At 42.2% G+C, this 21427-nt stretch overlaps 1 protein-coding gene across 25 annotated transcripts in view; it reads left to right on the top strand.

Annotated features, from left to right (window-relative positions):
* The window catches only part of PHACTR1 (phosphatase and actin regulator 1), a 580504-nt gene that overhangs the window by 303786 nt on the left and 255291 nt on the right, over window positions 1–21427 (top strand). For 2 of the 25 annotated variants that reach the window (XM_074038859.1, XM_015449892.4), the window contains exon 1: window positions 1929–2514. The exons of 22 other annotated variants lie outside the window; for them this stretch is intronic. In XM_074038859.1, the coding sequence (XP_073894960.1) occupies window positions 2262–2514 (253 nt within the window). In that variant the 5' untranslated portion in view covers window positions 1929–2261. Of the gene's footprint in view, window positions 1–1928; window positions 2515–21427 lie in introns of those variants that run through there. One more of the 25 variants, XM_045389951.3, reaches the window with a different exon arrangement.

The raw sequence follows: 21427 nt of genomic DNA, 5'->3' as shown, positions 1-21427 counted from the left end.
CTTCACTCTCAGTTGCTTTAATAAGGTCAGATGGGGTTTCTGCAGGTCCACTGTTCTAACCTGTGGGGCAGAGAGTAAGTTGGAAAAGGTATGCAATTTAAAATACACATTTAAGGAAACATGTTCTTTGCTGGTAAATACACAACCTCCTCTTTTCAGAAGGGAGTTAAGGGATGATAGTTTGGGAGAGGGGCCCAAGGAATTACACAAGAGAATAACAAATGTTTGCTCAGAACACAATGCAGTAAATTCCCTGGTGCACTCAACCAGTATTACAAACAGGTCCTTTGTAACCTCTAAGATGAGGCTTATAATTAGCCAGGGACCAAGTGACATGAATCTGACATGAGCAGGCGTAGTGGATTCACCTGTGATCGGCCTGGCTGGGAATCCAGTAAAAGGGGGTGGTTGCTGAAGCCCTCAATGGGCACCAAGAGGGATCGAGATCTAATTACAGAAACCTGCATTCTACGTCCATCCCCCTCTGGAGGAGGCGATGGCAGCTGGACACTGACTTTCCGAACTCCAGAATGAAAATGAAGCTCTTATCGTGCTGATTTGTGCACACTATTTTGCAGATGAGAAGTAGTAGAAATGATAGAGTGGTAGCATTGGAGTGATCAGAAGCTTATTGTAATACAGTAATTTAATATCCTCAGTAGATCGTTGACCCTGTTACCTGTGAGGCAACTGTATGTGTAGAATTTGCCCGGTTGGAGGAGAGACTAGCAAAGACCTGCCTTTTGTGGAAGAGGCAGTGACAGGGAATTGTGAAATTAGCTTTGAGGAAGTTCCTAGAAACAACTGGTAGTGACAGTGCATTCTTTAACTGACATTATTCTGGTAGGTTGGAAAAGAGGACAAGGGTGTGACTCAGAGTGAATGCAGTAGGGTAGAAAGAACACAGGCTTGGGGGCAGACACACCTGGCTGTAAACACCTGTTTCTCCATTTATGCTTTGCATCAAAGTCACCTGGGGAGCTCGTTAAAGGTACAGATTCCTGGACCCTGCACTGACCTACTAAATCAGAATATCAGGATTTAGGGCTCTGTAATCTCTATTTTTAAAATAAGCACACAAGGTGATTGTGATCTAGGCCTTCTCTAAGCCTTAGTTCTCTAAAAGGTGATATAGGATTGGCGATATCTGAGTCGGGATTGTTGTGTGAATTGGTGGTTTTTAGAAATAGCATGATTTTAATAAGGCACATCCGTGGCTGAAGAATAATATTTACAAGTTATTGAGCTTTGATTTGTTCTGCATGGTTCGTTAAAGGCACTGTTCTCCCTGCAATGCCAGCTACTCAGGAAACTGAGGCAGGAGGATCGCTTGAGCCCGGGAGTTCGAGGCTGCAGCGAATTGTCATTGTGCCACAGCACTCTAGCCTAGGCGACAGAGTGACAGCCGATCTCTAAAAACAATTTTTTGTTTGTTTGTTTTTTAAAGAAAAGACCCTGTTCTCCCTTTGGAAAGCCTGGTAGATGTCCCTTGCTTTGCTAAGCCTTAGTTACTGTGCTAAAACAGCTGGAGAGTGATTTGACCAAATTAGCTGACAGTCCCAAAGTCGCAAATTGTTGTTTCTGAGTCTTGATAAAATCAGCATTTTATTTTCCTTTTTAATGACCCTGGCGTTAAACAATCTCCTTCGGGTCGGAGAATTTCTATGGGAGGTGAAAACATCAATTATGTTGTAACAGGTTGTCTGCTCCAGTGAAAGTCAAGGGCTATGGGTTGGATCCGCTGGAGAGGGTAATTTGCTGTGGCCCTGGAGGGGCGCTTGCACCCGAGGGCTCCCAGCGCAGCGCTTTCCGTGTGAAACATTTTGCTTTCATTCGGCAGCTTTAGGCGTGAAGAAAAGGGGGAGGGGGTTGGCGTTCCGCCCTGGAGCTCTTGAGAGTGAAGGTAGCTGCAAACCCGGCAGGCTCTCAGTAGCTGGTGCTGAGATTTCCAGAGGGGTGGGGCCTCCAGAGGAGGATGTGCACGTGAGACCCCAAGAGAGGTGGGAGTGGAGCGTCTCAGGTAGAATCGAGGAGCGCCCTGCGTGCCACCGCCTCCGGCCTCGGGATCCGGATTGGCTCGGGCAGCGAGGTCGGCGAGGTCAAGACCCTTTCGGCGCCCTCCCCGACCCGCCCCGCCGCGGCGGTGCTTATGTAGAGCGACCGGCGCGGGCGGGGCGGGGGCATGCTGGCGAGGCCGAGGGGCGCGAGTGGCAGCGCGCGGGGGCCGGAGCAGCGCCCGGCCCCGGGCGCCCGGGGACCGGATGGCGGAGCCCACGCGCGCAGCGAAGCCGGGGAGGTTTGCGCTCCGCTCGCCGCGCTGCAGGGAGGGTGCGGTGCCAGGCGCGAGCGCCGAGAAACCAAAAAAGAAAGCTTTTTATTTGCTGAGGATGAAGCCCCTGAAGGAGCCCGCCCCCACCAACAACAACAACGTGTCCTTTGTGATCCACTGTCAACTAGGCAAGGAGATCAAACACATTTGCAGCAACTGCAGTCGGGGGGAGGACGCCCGGGACGGTGAGTGCCGGGGCCCGTCGGGGCGGCAGCGGCGAGCGCGGGAGGCGGGGAGGTGGTTCGGGCTGTCTCAGTTTGGGGGCACCGTCGGCGTCTGTCGCCTGGAGAACTGCGGGGACATCCGCACTCCACCCAGACATGACACCCGCCCGCCGAGCACTTTGCAGAGTGACACCCACAGCCCAACCCGGGCTCGCAACCCTGTACATCCCATTGATGTATATGGTCCCCAAAATGAGGGTTTTGAAACAGTTAAAAGAGCAAGTCTGGGATTTTCATTTGGAAGCCGAGGCTTAGGCGATTTGTCGGTGGTAAAAGAGCTGACTCCTGCTTTTTCCTTCCATGGGCTTCTGAACTGTTGCCCCGTCCTCGTATTATGATGGGATACGGGGTTTGCTGGGCTGCGTTACGGACATGGGCTTTCTTCTGGTGGCATCAGTTTGGAGAGGCGGTTTGGCGGCGGCGCCCAGAGCCCTAGAGACTTGTGGAGTTGTTGAATGATGCCTGTTTAGAGTAAAACATGGCTGTGATTTTTGGAGTGCCGCTGCTGGTCCCTGCTGGAATGATGCCCGAAGGCCAACATGTGGAGAGGTGGGGGAGGGGGCGCGCAGCGGCATCTTCCAGGTGAGCCTGGGCGTGTGCGAGCCAGAGCTCCCGCAGTCTAATCTGAAACAGGGCAGTGAAGGGGTGCCGGGCTGCTAGCGACTCTGGGCAGGAGGAGCCCAGAGCGAGGGACAGCTGGCGCGGACGAGGCAGAAGCCTCTGCAGCTGTGGACGCCCCTGTGTGGCTGTGCATTCGCGCGAGCCTCCAGGCGGTTCCTGAGCAGCTCACCGAACAGGCTCTGCAGGGCCGCTGGAGGTCATGGAAAAGTTTTAGGCAGCAGATTTTACATTGAAAGCCTTAGCTACTGGCCGGCCTGAAGCTCATCTCCATGCCTGACACGCACACCTGCTTGGGCAGGCAGATTTTCCTATCACCTAGGCAGGTTTTGCTGTTCCTTTTGGAAGAAGAAACATTACTTAGGATCCCTCCCGTTCTTAGTCAGCCTCTGAAGTGCAGAGTAATGAAATGACTCTGGCTTGGCTAATGTCTTTTCAAAATTAGAGTCCTGCTAGTGTCATTATCGTTTTCTTTGATTAAACTGCAAGAGAGGCTGTGCAGGACACCATCAGGCATCCAAGAGGAAAACTGGGACGGCAGTGGAGGAAGGCGCACCCACAAAACACATGAACGCCCCTGCTGTTAGGTGTAGGGGGGATATATGTTTCTGAGAGGCACACACTGACTGACATGTGTTGGTTACTATATCAGCTGATAACATCGAGACCTATGGAATACAAATGGATTAATCAGATGACCCAAAGCCAGACCTTTCCCATGTAACGCCACAAAGCTTGATATCCAGGCTAAAATGGTTATTCAATGTCAGTTGCTGTCTTGACTGAATTGCTGCCCAAATGGACTGCTTCCACAACCCTGGGAGTTTACTTAAATTAGCGTCTGTAAATGCTGCTCCGGTAAGGAAAGGTATATGTCCATACTCAAGGATGTGTGCTTACAAATGTCATTATGAGTGCTGTCACTGGTAAATGAGGTATACCCTGTCAATGGATACACGTACGTATTTTAACCTACAGCACATAGTTCTTCTTGAAACGTGCGTCATCTCCACAACCTCACACATTTCAGAATGTCCCAAGGAGCTATGTATGGATGCTCACATATTACCTGATAGGATTATTTACCCTCAAAGGATTCTTAAGTGGGGAATTATGTTATAGTGCCTCATTTTTACCTAATTTCACACTGCTAATCCTGCCAATCTATTGTGTGGTGCACTCATTTAATCACCAAAATGGAATGAGGTCAGGAGCTTAACCCTTCTTCTTTTACTGCCAGAAACCAAAGCAGCACTGCCCACTGTGGAAGTTCCAATAAATTTCACTTTGGGCAAGGACTGCCCTCCCATGATAGTCTGCAGGGAGTGGATGTTCTTTTGGATAAATTCTCTAGAAGCGATTTGCAATTTGAGTCATATTTTCTACATGCCAGGAGCACCAGCTATTTTAAAACATTTGTATGCTCAAGATCATAGTGAGGCAAACAGATTTCCCCAACATCCTGTTTGCTCAGGCTCTATAGAGGAAGGTGCTTCTCAAGGAGAGGCACACCTGTATTATGTCCAGTACCGTAAGTGTGCCAGGTTCTTCATTCAGCACTGAGTAGGCCACTTGGTGGCACCCACAGAAAATGCTGGTACAGCTTGAAAGCCCTTCTAGAAATTTTACACAGATGAAATTTTACAAAGGTACCGTTCACTGAGTTTCTTTCACACTTAATTTCTTTGCATGTGAAATCATTATTTAAAGCATATTTTAATAACTTGCAGTTTAAAGACAATCTATAATTAAAGAATAAACTTTAAAGGATAAAATATTTCTGGCTCTTGAGAGGTATATAAAAGGTGAAATTACATTTCAGCAATTATCTTTTTACTCGAGTTTTTTTTTTTTTTTTCCTGATATCTACTAACTAGTATTAAAGATGTTTTGCTAAGCTTATTTTAAGTAATTCTCTATTGTTAAGAAACCATAGAACACAATTCACCATTAATGGCCAAAGACTGTGTTTCCTTCCATCTTTGCTGTTTTGGTTCAATACTAAAGCCATTTTCAGGTGAGGAAACAAGCTTACATAGGAAAGCCACACAGTAAATACAGGGGAAAACAAAGACTCACACTCTCATCTGTTTCACTTTAAAACCAAGACGCGGCCGGGTGCAGTGGCTCATTCCTGTAATCCCAGCACTTCGGGAGACTGAGGCCTGTGGATCACTTGAGGTCAGTAGTTTGAGACCAGCATGGCCAACAGGGTGAAACCCTGTCTCTACTAAAAATACAAAAATTAGCCAGGCATGGTAGCACATGCCTGTAATCCCAGCTACTAGGGAGACTGAGGCAGGAGAATTGCTTGAATGCAGGAGGCAGAGGTTGCAGTGAGCCAAGATCGCACCATAAGAAGCGAGACTCTTATCTCAAAAAAAGCCACAATAACCAAGACGCTTTCCACTGTACCATCAAGTTGATTGTTTTTTAATGGCCATTTATCTCTGCCACCTACACTGAATGTGGAACATTAGGTATTGTGGTGTCTGTTTATATCTGTATGCGTGTGTGATATATACATGTGCAGTCTCAACAAGCTAGGTTTATTATAGTAAAGAATTAGAAGGAATTGCAGAATTTTCGGATGCATTTTTTTTCCCCCACCTTACCTACTTGATAGAGAGGCTGACTTTAGTGGGAATAGAGAGGAATTTACAACCAGGTAGATTAGAAGTTATGGACATCGTAAAGCCATAAGAAACATAGCTAAGTCATCACTGAACTTATATTAGAAGTTAATAGGAGAATATGATTTAATTTACAAATAGTTAAAAATGAAATTTAGAGAAAATCGATTCTAGAAAGTGAAGTATTTATGTATTTAATTTCAAACGCATTTCTATTTTCATTTGAATTCGTTTTGAGTCCATTAATAGTGAGGAATAAGTTTAGGAATTATAATATATGTAATAATTATGTATTAAGATGTAATTTCAATAGAAATAAAATATTTTAACAGTTTTTAAAAATATCTTGAAGCCTCTCAGTCTTATTTTATAACGACACTTAATAAAATGATGGATTTAGAAACAAGACATATTGATTGCAACTGCTACTCAGTGCCTTTTACATGTAATTAATCAGTAGATCACAGTTGTCTTCATTTTACTATATATGGTTCCTATTTTTTAAACATTTATATAGAAATTTACTAATCCGTGGACATGCTAGATGTTTTCCCAAGTTTTGTTTTAGGGATTAGAAATATTTAGCGTATTTTCTAATGGATTCCAATGTGAACTTTAGGAATAACAATTTGTCATACTATTTTTCTGCTGTACTGACTGTAGAGTTCATCCATCAAGACAGCCTTTTAGGAGAGAATGCCCTGGGAGTTTCTGTGGATCACCTGCCTCATTTTGCAGGTGAGAAAATGAAGATGCATAAAGATTAAGTGAGCAGTCTACCAGGGTCAAACCACCATTCTGTATCAGGGCTGCTAACAGAACCTGTCCTTGAAGAGGGAAGCAGTTTTCAACTGGGGTTCACAGCTGGATCCTGGAAACGTCCTGCCTGTTTTCAGTGTCTCCTCTGCTTGCTGGTTGGGTGGTTTGGGGATATTACTATTTTAGTTGTGAGGATTAAATGAGATATTTGGTACAAAGCATTTAGCATGGTGCCTTGCAAGAGAAAGTGCTTGAGAAACATTAGCTGCAATTGCTAGCGTTTGTACTGTTACCCCCCAAGTCCAGTTTTGCCTTGGGCATTTCCCCCTGCTATACTGTGCTGCTTTGCCTCTTCTGTAATTAAACTTCCTTGGATTGAGTCCAAGATGAGAGCACCCAATTCTTCTCTATATTTAAACATATTTTTCTAACAAGACAAATAAGGTAAGGGTCAGATTGAGGACACAGTGGTAGGTTCCACCCTGGGCAGGAGAAGGAAGGTCAGAAAAAACCTCTCACAGTTTCAGAAGCAGTTCAGATTGCATCCACTTCCAAAGGAATTCAGATTGCAAGTACCAAAGATGGCACAGGGTTTTTAAGCAGAGACGATGTGATCAACTCATCTGTTTGTTTGTTTGTATATTTATTTATTTGAGATAGGGTCTCACTCTGTTGTCCAGGCTAGAGTGCGGAGGCAAAGTCATGGTTCAGGCTATCCTTCCACCTGGTAGCTGGGACTACAGGCATGCACTACCACATTGACTAATTTTTGTGTGTATGTGTGTATATATATATATATACATTTTCTTTTTATAGAGACAGGATTTCCCCCACGTTGCCCAGACTGATCTTGAACTCCTAGGCTCAAGCAGTCCACCAGCCTCAGCCTCCCAAAGTGCTGGGATTACAAGCATGAGCCACAGTGCCTGTGGCCTTTTAACAAAAGGCCCTTTTAAATGCCCTTTTAAAAAAAGTTTATTATGAAAAATTGTACACATATGTGAAAGTAGGCGCAATAGGATAATTAATCCCCATAGGCATATCACTCAGATTCCCCCACTCTTGTATTACATTAAAGCAAATATAAGTGAGTTTTTACAATGGTGTTGCTGTTAGTGCCTAGGCAAGGACTAGACAAGACAAGGACCCAGCTCCATGCTGCTTATAGCTCAACAAAAGATGTTTCAAGACCTTGAGCAGCCAAAAGACCAAGATTCTGCAATATCTGTTTCAGGCTCAGAATGTGTCCAATAATACACTTTCAATTACCAGCAATTCAAAATCAGCTTGTCTTATTTTTAGCATAACTTTGAGCTCGTATATAATTTTACTAATAATTTCCCCTTCTGTTCTAATATTGCTCTGACACTTTACAGACATCTGTAAATAGTCACTTAGTTTAGGAGAGGACATATTTAAACAATTTGTGAAATCTATAGCTTAAAATATCCTTATTTGTCTAAAGGAGATAAAAACAATCACATTGAAAAGGGTAATAGATAAAATATATCCATAAAACTTTAATGGGGGTAGGTGGAAAGGATCATTACTTGTTTCCTAGCCCTAAACTTCTATTTCTTTGGTTCACTAACTTACATATGAATGGTGAGAACTTTTTGGACTTGACTAGGCTTTGGGGCCTGCTAGAAGTGTCTAAAAGCCTGAAGGGTGGTGGTCCATTGAGCCAGTTAGGAGCCACCATTGATGATGTTCAATGAGGTACTGCTGGTGCACAGGCTACCTGTGCCAGGGGGACAGCTGAGCTAAAAGCCAAGAGATAAAGGTGAGTTTGTTGAAGGCCAAGTAGCCAGAGAGAGGGGCAGAGGTGACCTTACTTCACCCCACAGGTTGCAAGGGAGAAAAGGTAAGTCCAAAGAGGCAAAAGTTGGAATAGAACCAGGAACTAAACAAGAATCTAGTTGTTGGTTTGGAAAAGAAGAAATGAATTATAGAGATTTTCAGCCCAGGGAAAAAAAAATCAGCCAGAAGGTTAGCAGTAGACCATTCAAGAGAAATCATATGATGATTGTTTTTAGTGTTGTATTGTTTTTATACCCAAGGCCAGAGGAAGGATAGAACATGGTCATTTGTTTATTCGTGTATCAAGCATTGATGCCTACGGTGAAGTTACGTGTGAGCAGAGAGGTAGAAGATGAGTTCCTGCCCTGAGAGAAACAGTCCATTGAGGGACGTTGCTGTGACAGGTAGACTCAGGATGTCATGGACACACAGGTGGGGAACCCATCTCCTTCCTGGGGGAGAAGGCCAGCAGGTCATGTAGGAGGAGATGGTACTTGGGCTGAATTGAGTGGGATGAATAGGGTTGGGCTGGCAGATACCTGAAGGAAAGAATCACTGGAAGCGGGACAAAGAGCAAGGGTAGGAAAGGTCAAAGGCCAGGGGAGGGCATTGAATGCTGCTCTTCCAGCAAGGGTCTGTCCTGTCTTCTCATGACTGCTATGTTTCTAGTGCTGAGAACAGTGCACAGGTATTATCCACTTAAGATATGTTCAATACATGAATGTACATGTTCTTTTATTATGGATCTAGTCAATGAATATGTGTCCCTTTATTACAGTGGCTGTAAGGACAGTGGTGTGATGTGGCTGGGGGATGGTGACAAGGGCGCCTGGGGAGATGGACAGAAACCACATACCAAGGGCCTGGGATACCACGCTAAGGAGCTGGGACTTGCTCCATGACGAGTTGTAGTATTCCCTGGAGGATTCTTTAAAAAGCATTTTTATTGAGATATAATTCACACACCAGAGAGTTCACTAATTTAAGGTATGTAATTTAATAGCATTTAAGTCATAGAATTGTCATCCATCACCACAATCAATTTTCGAACGTTTTCATTACACCTAAAAAGCAACTCTGTTCCCCTTAACATATCCATTCATCATTCCATTTCCTACACCCTGTTCCCAAATCCCAGGCAGCCACTCATCTATAGGTTTCCCTATTCTGGACATTTCACATAAATGGAACCATGCAATATATGGTACCTTATATTTGGTAGCCATGCAATATATGGCTTCTTTCACTTAGCACAGTGTTTTCAAAATGTATTCATGCTGTAGTATGTATCAGAATTTCATTGCTTTTTATGGCTGAATAGTATTTCATTGTGTGAATATCTATTCACCCATTCATCTGCTGATAGACATTTGGGTTGTTTCCACTCTTTGGCTCTGCTGAATATGCCACTATAAACATTCATGTGCAAGCTTTAGCACGGACACAGGTTTTCATCTCTCTTATGTATGTACCTAGGAGTAGAATTGCTAGATCACATTGTAACTCCATGTTTAACCATTTGAGGGTCTGCCAGACCCTTTCCAAACTGGCTGCACCATTTTACATCCCCCCCAGCAATGAATAGTATATAAAAGTTCAGTTTCTCTACAATTTTCCTGACACTTGTTATTATCTGTTATGGGTGATAGTCACCCTGCAGGACTTTTAAGAAAGCAAGTTAGAAGGTTCTAACTGAGTTGGGGGTCAAGAAAAAGAGTTAATTCAGTCCATTTAAGAAAACTAGTGATTTTAGACACCTTACATAAATGTATTTACATTACACTTTATAGCTTGTGTCTTACTTCCTTGCGGTCATCAGAACAACCTTTTACAGTTAGAATTATTCTTGTGACCATTGAAGAGAAGAGGGTCAGAGACTCAGAGTAGCTCTTGGCTTCCTAATGTCACCTGCCCATGCTGTTGCAGCTGAGCTGTCTCTCCAGCTCTGGCTCCCACCTTCGGGTCATCAAGCCACTTTCAGCTGCCTGGAGACTCACACTTTACTGAACCTCTAAGGAGGGACTGTTTATTTTGGCCCATGAAGTTTAACTTCTTAAGGCAATTAATTAAATGTGATTGTGATCATTCAGAGAAATTTGGGCAAAGATGAACACCCAAAGCAAACCGTCAATTCATTGAAAAGTTGAAGTGGAAATTATCTGATGAAGAGAGTGTTTGGTTAGAATTAGGAGGCCGAGGGGACCTCCAATGCCTCTACCTGCCTTTGAGTTTCTTCCACCTGTAACATGAATTTACTTCCATTCCACAGGAGGTGCCTAAAACCTACCTGGATCAGGAGTTAGTAAACTATGGCCCATGGGCCCTCTGCCTGTGTTTGTAGGTTGAGAATGTTGTTTGCGATTTTAAATGGCTGGAGAAAAATTAAAAGAAGAAAAATAATTCATGACACAAGATACTTATAGGAAATTCAGATTTTAGTGTCTGTAAATACAGTCTTATTGGGAAACAACCATGCACAATTGTTTGCACACTGTCTATGGCACCTTTCAAGTTACAACTGGACTTAAGTTGTTGCCACAGAGACTCGCAAAGCTTAAGATATTTATTCTCTGGCCTTAAAAAAATAAACAAACTTTGCCAACCCCTGGTGACATCAAAGTTGCTGTAATAGAAAGTATCTCTCCTGACTGGGTGCCACCGGTGGCTCACACCTGTAATCCAGCACCTTGGGAGGCTGAGCCCAGGAGTTTGAGACCAGCCTGGGCAACACAGCGAAACCCCGTCTCTACAAAAAATTCTAAAATTAGCCAGGCATGGTGATGCATTCTTGTAATCCCAGCTACCTGGGTGACTGAGGTGGGAAGATCACCTGAGCCCAAGAGGCAAAAGTTGCAGTGAGCTGAGATCACACCACTGCACTCCAGGCTGGACCATAGAGGGAGATCCTGTCTCAAAATAATAATAATAATAATAATAATAATAATAATAATAAAAAATAAAGTACCACTCCTGACCATTTTAGCATCATAGTCTGATTTTAGAATTGAAAAGGATCCTGTAGATTATCCAGTGTCCAATTACATATCTGTGTCGTTCACCTGAATTGCAGCTTTGGTCTTTTCAAAAGTTATTTAATGTTGTGGTGTACTCAAAGGGACAGGTTTAAAATGAAAATCAGCCTACAAAGAAATAACTGATCTGAATTCAGTTTGCGGAATATCTTTAGTGTTCCCACTCCCACCCTGACCTTTATGTGGGCTTCAGGCTGGCACATGTTACAAAGAGGAATGGCTTTTCTAATCCCCACCTAAGAGTTAACCATCTTGACTCTGTTGTTGTTTCGATGTGAACTTTAGAACAATTGCCTCTGCTATTTTGGCACTGGAGATTTGCCTCCACAGTAATTATTTTGCAACCCACAAAAGTAATTATAAAATCAAATAATTATCTTCTAAACAAGCTGTAACCTCAGCAGAGGCTCTTGGGGGGGAAAGTTCCCATTCTTTCATTCTCATTTTTTGGGCTGTAACATTCTGCTTCCCTTGTCCCCTTACCTCAGTTCTGAGGTTATTTCAAGTACAGTGGCAATCTGTAGTGAAGAACATTCTTCTTTTGATGCAATCTCCTTGATACAGTAGCACTGCTCCATGTCTATGAGTGGAAAGAGTGAGGAACAAGTTACAGAAGAGGAAAACAAAAGTGAATGAAATTCTTCTGGCAATGGGAAGTAAAAGAAAAAAATGGGGTCAGGCACGGTGGCTCATGCCTGTAATCCCAGCACTTTGGGAGGCCAAGGCGGGCAGATTACTTGAGACCAGGAGTTCAAGACCAGCCTCGCCAAGTTAGCAAAACCCTGTCTCTACTAAAAATACAAAAGTTAGCTGGGCATGGTGGCACTTGCCTGTAATTCCAGCTACTTGGGAGGCAGCAGCTGAAGAATTGCTTGAACCCCGGAGGCAGAGTTTGGAGTGAGCTGAGATCGAGCCACTGCACTCCAGCCTGGGTGACAGAGCGAGACTCTGTCTCAAAGTAAAAAATGGGAATAACAGCCTACCAGACTCGATTGCATATTACTTTGAATTATTGAGAGATGCATTATAGGGAGATGTTGCTGATTCTGAAGGTGTTCTCAGTAAGAGTTGGCACCAGTATGTCCTGGCACAACTTGAAGGCTGAAATCTGCTGCACAGTTAGGGACCATCCCTCTCTGACAGGCTGGGCATCTACCAGAATTAGGTTCTTTCTTGAAAGACTTGAAGTCTGTTTATGGGCAAGTGTTTGTCTGACATAGCCAGTGGAAACTATAGATTGTGTTTATTTATGTGTTTGGAAATTGTCACCGGTCTGATGGACTGACCTAATCCACATGATGAGAGGATGTGTAGAGAAGCAGATCTTGGCCACAGGAACATTGCTGATCTACTACATTTTCAAGAATCACCTCTGCAAATTTCAGTGACTCACTGATTTATGCATCCCTTTACCATCCCCCTGAAAAGTCAAACAGGCCACCAGACAGGAGCTCATCATTCTCAAAATGAACATACTGTGAACTTTTTTTGCCTGCCCAAAGCCTTAATGTGCTCATATCCAGAACAAATAGTATGTGGCTGTTTTCTACTAGTCATGATATGAATTATTCATGCACTATTAAGCAGCCTGTGGTCAGAACACCACTACCCAAAGTAAAACTGAATACAAAAGAAGAGGCTTTAATATCTGCAGCTGAAAATGCCCTTTGCCATGAGAGTAGAAACGATGGGCTACTGGACCCCTCCCATCCTTGTGCCAGGTCTTTGAGGTTGAATCTGTGAATATCGATGCAGATTCCTGTGGTAAGACACTGGAAATGGCTTGGAATACCTGAAAAGTGTAGTAGTCGTTGGGCTGCATATCTAGATTAATTTTTTTCGTTTTTCTAGAAGGCAAAAGAAGGAGAACCTATACAAAAAGGGGCATCAGGCCAGGCCCAAGCTGGTAAATCGCTTGAGCCCAGGAGTTCAAGACCAGCCTGGGCAACATAGTGAAACCCCATTGCTACAAAAATACAAAATTTAGCCGGGCATGGTGCTACGTGCCTACAGTCCCAGCTACTTGGGAGGCTGAGGTAGGAGGATTGCTTGAGCTGGGGAGGTTGAGGCTGTAGTGAGCCAAGATTGTGCCACTACATTCTAGCCTGGGTGACAGAGCAACACTCCATCTCAAAAACAAAACAAAAAGCAAAAAAGAGTATCTACAGAAAAATAAAAAGTAAAGAAACATATAATAGGAGAGTTGTTCTTAGGAAAGAGAAAACTTAACAAGCATCTTGAAAGACCCCCATATATAAACCAGATAAAAGGGAGATTGCTCTGGTTTAGGCCAGATTGGCGGGCCTGCCCTCACATGGTGCCATAGAGTCCTGGAATTTTTCAGAACTATAGTTTAAAAATTGTTCTATGCTGTCCTCCATTTAGATGAGATATACTGTATTGTAGGGTAACACTTGTATCTCTAGAATATAAGCATCACCTCATAACAGTGGACATTATATCCAAAATTTAATTCTAGGAAGATGACATCTAATAGAATAACCTGTGATGTAAGTCACAGGTATGTGTGTGTGTCTGTTTGTGTATGGGTGTGTGTGGTATGTATGGTATGTCCTAGGGCAGAGTTAGTTTTGGAAACATGTATGTATTGGCTAAAGGATTAATTACATCATATAGAAATCGGTAGGAATGTGACATTTTTAGGTTCAAATTATTTCCAGAGGAATGTTTAATCTCATGCCAACATGAATAATCACCTCTTTAAAAAAAGCAACTGCTCGGAATGAAGTTGGAGCAGTTGTATAGTCCCTGTGCTCTCCTCTTAACATTGTTGATGGTTCCAAAATGCACCACTGGTTTCATAAACAAGAGTTGAGGACCAGACAGGAATGACATTTAGCTTTTAAGCCACAATTATGACAGATGGGTCAGTGTACATTGCTAACTCCAAATACATAATTAGCCATAATAAAATGGTACAAATTTACTTTGAAAATATCATAGCCTAAATCACAGTCAGATTTAACTGGGAGAATTTCCACCATGATTTTAGAAAGCAAGTATGGCTTGTTTTTATTGCAGAAACCTAAGAGTGCAATTCCTGGCAATGTTTACCAGAGAGAAGGAATTAGCAGCCTCCAGGGAGGGTTAGGAAAACAGAGCACCCCTGGGAATCAGGCTCTTAAGTTTCAGTTCCAGTAGCCTCCGAACCAACTGGGCTCGGGTCATTCAGTCTCCTTGAATTTTAAAATTCTGTGATATTTAAAAATTCTCTGTTTTCCTTCTTGCAAACGGGGCCCAGGTATAGGAGGGTCAAGCTTTTTTTTCCAGAGGGTCTCGAAGATACGTAGGAGGTATCTGGAGACTTTTCAAAAACAAAAAACGCAGGGGGTCTGGTGCTTTTATATCCATGGTGCTGGCTTGTACAGAGGGAGGAAGGAGATGGATTTCTCTTTTCTTCTCCTCTCAGTTCATGGTGGTGGTGGGGAGGAGAATGGAGGGCCAAACAGGCACGTATGTGTGATTCACAGGGCGGGAGGATGATAGCCCTTTCATCTCAAGGTGAAAGCGCAGAGGGAGCCCCAGAGCTAGAGGAACAGATGGCAGCGTTGTTGCTGCTACATTGCTTCTGGCTGTGCATGTCCTCATCCCGTGCCCAGCCAAGCCTCTTCAGACTGTGCAGGTCACAGAGTAATGGCCACCTCTAAAGATCAATGTCCTGAAGGCTGCTCTAGACACCAGAGTACCTTGCTGATGGCCAGTCCCCTGCCAAAAAAAAAAAAAAAAGTCTGCACAGTCTGAAGCAAGGGTGGTTGGGCTGAGGTCTTCTAGAAAGTGCAGATCCTCTTCAGAATTCAGTCCTCTGCAATACAGCTAAATCCATAGATATCACAGAATTTAAAAAATGAACAACTGCGTCTGTGACTTCGGGATATAAGGGATTAGAGAGGATTAGGGACTGGTTGGGAAGTGGATGGGGAGAAACAGGGTACCGAGTACCTGCTCCTTTGGTCTCTTGCAAATGCTCTCTTACTTTGCTTGCTTACAGATATTCAGAGTCACTATTTGTCGGGGCTTTTTCTTTCTTTGTCCTGCAAAAGTCTGAATTAGCCTTATTGCTTGTGAGAAAATAATAATTTTCTGCCTAGTGTTTAAATATATTGAGGTCAGTACTGTTGTATCCAGTCCAAGGTGAGAAGGCAGAAAAGACAAGTTCCTTCATTTGTCTTTTATGCCGACGGGAAGTGTGGTCTGGCTGGTCCTCAGGTCCATGTTATTGCAACAGAAACCAGCAGAAGTAGTGCTCTTCCTACTAACACTTCTGAAGTTATGTTGTCCTTCTTTGCTATTTAGTGTCTCAGAGCAGCTCTGATTACACTGTGAGAAACTGTAATTCAAGTTCTATGGTTCAATGTTGAGGTTTTTGTCAACTTCAGTGAGATGTTTTCCAAAATGTGTTCCACCGAATACTTGCTGCCCAGGATGGTAACAATAATATGTGGAATTTTTTTTTTTTTTTTTGAGACAGAGTCTCACTCTGTCACCCAGGCTGGAGTGCAGTGGCACAATCTAGGCTGACTGCAACCTCCGCCTCCTGGGTTCAAACGATTCTCCTTCCTCAGTCTCCCAAGCAGCTGGGAATACAGGCGCCTGCTACCACGCCCAGCTAATTTTTTGTATTTTTAGTAGAGACGGGGTTTCACCATGTTGGCCAGGCTGGTCTTGAACTCCTGACTTAAGGTGATCCACCCATCTTGGCCTCCCAAAGTGCTGGGATTACAGGTGTGAGCCAGTGCGCCCAGCCTGATATATGGAAAATTTCAAGATCACACTAGGGTGGAAAACTGAGCGGAACAAAGTTAAACAAATGTTTTTATCTCAGAGCCCCTGGTGTGAAAATGTGTATTGTAAATCTCTAAGAACAGGGTATAGATGCTTCTTTACCCAAATGTATTTTGTCACACATATGTTTTGTTTGTTTGTTTGTTTGTTTGCGGAGTGGCTCAGGTGACTAATGTCCTAGAGGAAAATTAATGTGCTGCATTAGAATCTTCCAGTAGAAAGTACTGTATTGATTGACTATGTTCCCATTTGTGAGAGATAAAGAAACACACACAACACTGAGATTCCTTTGTGATTTGTTCTTTTCTACCAGAAGCTATTAGCTTGAAACTATAGCCTAGTAATTGAGAAGAAATGTTTCCACTGTGACTGAACGTATGTATTCAGTGATTTTTAGGTAACAGAGATATAAATGCAAATTAAAATATTGTATCAATCATACTTTTGCTTCAGTCAATCCAGGAATCAGGAGCTTCGTCTTTTCCATAGCAGGCAGTATGACAGAATGATAGGACAGGGTTGGTGCTTCCAGAGACCTTGTGATTGCAACGCGTGGAATATTTTGGATCAGGGTTTTTCAGGCCGAGGACTGTTGACATTTTATGCTGGATAATTCTTTACTATTGGGGAGTGTCAGGTGCATCCTATACATTGTAGGATGTTTAGCAGCATCCCTGGACTGTATCCACTAGAGGCTGGTAGCACCCACCTCCCATTTGTGGCAACCATTAAGTATCTCTAGACATTGCCAAATGTCACCTTGGAGACAAGATTGCTCCTGAGTTGAGAGCCACTGATTAAGGGGCAAGGTGGGTACTGCTGACCACGAGTGAGTTCCCCAAAGCAAGAGATCAGTGTGGACTAGTGTCTAGGAGGAGGCTTTGTGTGAAGAGGCTGGTTTGGATTAGTAGAGTGAGGAAGGGAGAAATGCTAAGTGGGGAGAATAACATGAACACCGGCAGAGGGAAGGAAGGAAGAGTTACTGTAGTGGCTTTTTGGATATTAGCAGTAATAACATTGCTTATTCACTTATTATGTGCCAATTATGAGAATTAATCTAATCTTCCCAAGATAGATACTATTTATCTCAATTTAGTGGAAAAGGAAAATGAGGCTCAGTGGAACTAGACAGTACGCCTGAGTCTCACTGGTAGTAAGTGTTGGCGTTAGAGTTTGAAACCAGGTTTCTTTTAGTTACAAGATTGTATTAAAATGATATGAATTTGAAAGAACATCAGGTAAGATTAAAGAATGTTAAATTATAGAGAGAAGTGTCTGGACTTCAGGGGATGCGCCGCCTAGAGTAATGGCAGAGTCATCAGCAGAGGAATGGTTTGGTGAAAAGGGCATGTTGGATTCATCTCGCCGCATCAGCCGTGCAGAAAGGATGGGGGAATGATTGGAAGTGGGCTGAGATGATGTGGAGCTGAGCAAGCTGCAGTACAGTGTGGAGGAGTGGGGCTCGGCCATGACTAGTGACGGCAGAATTTAATGGGCTTCACTCATATAGTATCACCATCATTCAGCAGGCAAAATACAAAGAAAAGGTAATTACTAGCTCTCAAGATGACTACAAAAATAGATGGAGGAGCATACTGAGATGAAATGAAGCTACGTAGCTAGGAGTACAGTGTTGAGTTGACATTACGTATTATTGAAGAGTTTCAACAGGTGTTGGCAAACTTTTTCCGTAAAGGGCCAGATAGTAAATATTTTAGGCTTTCACCGTATGGTCTCTGTTGGAACAACTCTACTCGGCTATTCTAGTGCAAATGCAGTGAGAAGCAGTGCATATGTAAATAAGAATGGCTGTGTTCCAATAAAACTTTATTTATAAGGAGAGGCAACAGGCCAGATTTGAACTGAAGGTCAGATTTGTGCACCCCTGGTGGACTCTCAAGTATGACAGACAGAACAAGGCACAGACCCCAGATGTGCCACTTGCTAGTTGTGTGACCTTCTCAGACTAAGCCTCAGTTTCTGCATCTGTAAAATGGTGAATCTGATAGCATCCACATTTAGAGTTGATGGTAGGATTAAGTGAGATAATGTGAGGTGCTTGGCACTGACCCTAGCATATAGTAAGTGCTGAATAAATGGTGGCTTTTATTGTGGTTACAAGTATTATTTTTATACTCCTGACTTTTTCCTTCTTGTTTTTCATTGTATTAAATGAATTCACACTGAATTCATGCTTGTGAGTGCAACTGACGTTTTATTTGCACTTGTTATCTCTAGATTTCTTGAGTTTAAAGAATAATAAGGAAAATATCTGTAGTTCCTACCAGTGAGGATTGTTGTAAGTATAAAATTCATGTGAAGAAACTTACACAGTTTCCTGTCACTTCGCACACAATATATTACAGCTAATGGGGAGAAGAGAATATGTTGAAAAATAAAGTATTAAAATGCAGAACATAAAAAAATTAATTACTTAGAAATCTTGTGGAATTTCAATTAAATAAATCTGATGGGGGAGATTTTAGCATTCAGTGTACATAAACAGCTTAGTTTTTCACGTTTGGAATCAATTAATTGCTTGGCTTTGTTAATTAGGGATTCCCTGAAGTAGAATCCATTGCTCATAAACTAGGAATGTTAAAGCCAGTCAAGGCATTTGCTTTTCAAAATGATCTGTTTGTATTGTAGCTGAAACAAGATAAATCACACAAGAGAAACAGCTGTCTGTTGGTTGAAGAATAGTTTCTGTTCTACACCTTGAGAATACTCATTACAAACACTCATTCATGTGCTGAGACAATGATCGTTCAGTAATGTATAGAAGAGGTGAAAGGAGAACTCACTCAACTAGGTCTAGTTTCTTTGGGATCATGTGTTCAGAGGATACAGAAAACAGGATTTATTCGCCTGAGCACTATTGACATTTTGGGCCAGATCATTCTTTGTTATGGAAGACTGTCTGGTGCATTGCAGGATGTTCAGCAGCATCCTGGCCTCCACCTACTAGATACCAGTAGCAGATGTCCCCCACCCCACCCCAGTGGCGATAATCAAAAAAAATTTCCAGATATTTGGCAAAATGTCTCATGGGAGACAAGACTACCCCTGGTCCAGAACCACTGATGTAGATTGCTGTTTAACAGTGCCTGGAGACATTATGTCCCAACATATCCAAGCAATAATAACTTATTCATATTGGAATATATGCCTGATTTCTCAGGATAGTCTTCATTTCAGGTATTCTGCCCCACTGATCTAATGTAATTGAAACCCCATGTATTCTGATATTTTTTTCAATTTGAAAATAGAGTGACCATCCCTATGCAGTGTTTGTCTATTTTAGGACTTAGTTGGAATACTTAGTTGGAATATGTTTATTGTGCCACCATTCACTTTTAGACTTTGTGAATTTTGCTGAGACAAATAGTTGATGTACTTCATACTGGTTAGCAACATTGAATGTGGTTATATCCCAAGAGTGATATAAGTCTACCACTAGTTTAATTGAAACGAATTCTATTAAAACTTTAATATGCAGAGTGATACAATTTTTTGGTCTGATTCTTCTCATATTAAAGCATAGTCATTGACTATTTGTGGTAATATGCCACATTACATGTAGCTGGGAAGGGATGACTTTCTAGGTGCATGAGGAAGGTATTGTTCTACCTGTCTACCAGGACACCTTTTCAGGTAAATTCTGGCACATGGGCTATAGTCCCTGAAACAAGTTCATTTATTTTTAGGATGCATTTCTTTTGTAAAATAAAGTTGACATTACTCATGTCTTTAAAACAAGTATTAAAAATTGCCACTTTTCTTTTTGACTCACCTTTGCCCGAGGAATACAATGATAGTAAGAAAAATGAAATCAAAGTTTGCATTTCTTACTAGATTGACACCAAGTGCTAAATGGAAATGTCTGCTTAACTTGTAATAAGATAGTCACTTATAGAGGATATGGAGAAAGATGTCAGTATTTAAATTATCTTGAAAATATTTACAATAAGAACATATGTAGTTTTCTGTATTACTATTCTGACCCTTATGGAATTTACTAGTGTAATGAAACACCCAAATTTCAGCATCAGGAAAAGCAATTCTAGAATATAATATTTACCTAGGTATAATATTTACCTTCATGGGTAGAATAATTACCCATGAAGATATATTTCAGATATTATATAGCCTGTGACTAACTTTGCCAACTCGTTCCTTAGTCTGTTCTATATTTACCATTTATTAAAGAGACACATTATATACTGAACATCAGTACCTTGAAAAATAATTGTGGCCCATAGTATTTTAAATGTTGGCTATCCTAAAACATTATTTTAAGTTCAGCTTATTTATTCAGAATCTGTTTATATGTAATAATTTGCTTTCATTCTCCTCTCCATTTTATTTTATAGCATTTTACTGTAACAGAGGACCTATATAAACAAATGACAAAGCATCTCTGTTAGCTTTGAGCCCTTAGTCCTTGTGAGGTCATGATTATGCAGTAGAATAAATCCTATTGTTGCTGTGTTTACAGCAGTGTTTTATAGATTCTTTTTATTTGTGCATATAGGATATCCCTGTGCCTTATATATGTATGTGATGTTTACTTTGTCATAAAATTTTTATTGTTTGAGAATATGGAAGATGATATGAAAGATTTTTTTTTTTTGACATGGGGTCTAGCTCTGTTGCCCAGACGGGAATGCAGTGGCACGAGCATGACTCACTGCAGCCTTGAACTCTGGGCTTAGGTGATCCTCTTGCCTCAGCCTCATGAGGACTATAGGCATGCACCACCATGCCCTGCCTAATTTTTATTTTTTTGTAGAGACAGAGTCTCTCCATGTTACCCAGGTTGATCTTGAACTCTTGGGCTCACGCAATCCACTCTCCATGGCCTCCCAAAGTGCTGGGATTACAGATATGAGCTACTGTGCCCAGTGATATTAGAGACATTTTGTTATTCTTTTATGTTGTTATTTTTAGTTTTGGTCAAAATTTCCCATTAGAGGAAGTCTCAATTTTGTGAAATTAAAAAAAAAAAAAGTACTGCCTCTATTTCCGAAAGTCGTAAAAATGAACCTGACTTCTCTTTTCCCATTCTTATGGTTTCATTGTTTTTCCAGAGTGCTAAGGCATTCATCCTAACTTGCAACTACATATATGTGAAGAATACCCCATCCAGACCCGCGAAATTAGGAATTACACAAAATTGCCTTTAAACTCTCTTACTTAAACTTTAGATGTTTAATGTCAACAAAATTC

This window comes from Macaca fascicularis, chromosome 4 (assembly GCF_037993035.2).
Source record: "Macaca fascicularis isolate 582-1 chromosome 4, T2T-MFA8v1.1".
NCBI classification, from domain to species: Eukaryota; Metazoa; Chordata; class Mammalia; order Primates; family Cercopithecidae; genus Macaca; species Macaca fascicularis.
Note: the sequence above shows the minus strand (reverse complement) of the source record. Positions and strands in the feature narration are given on the sequence as shown.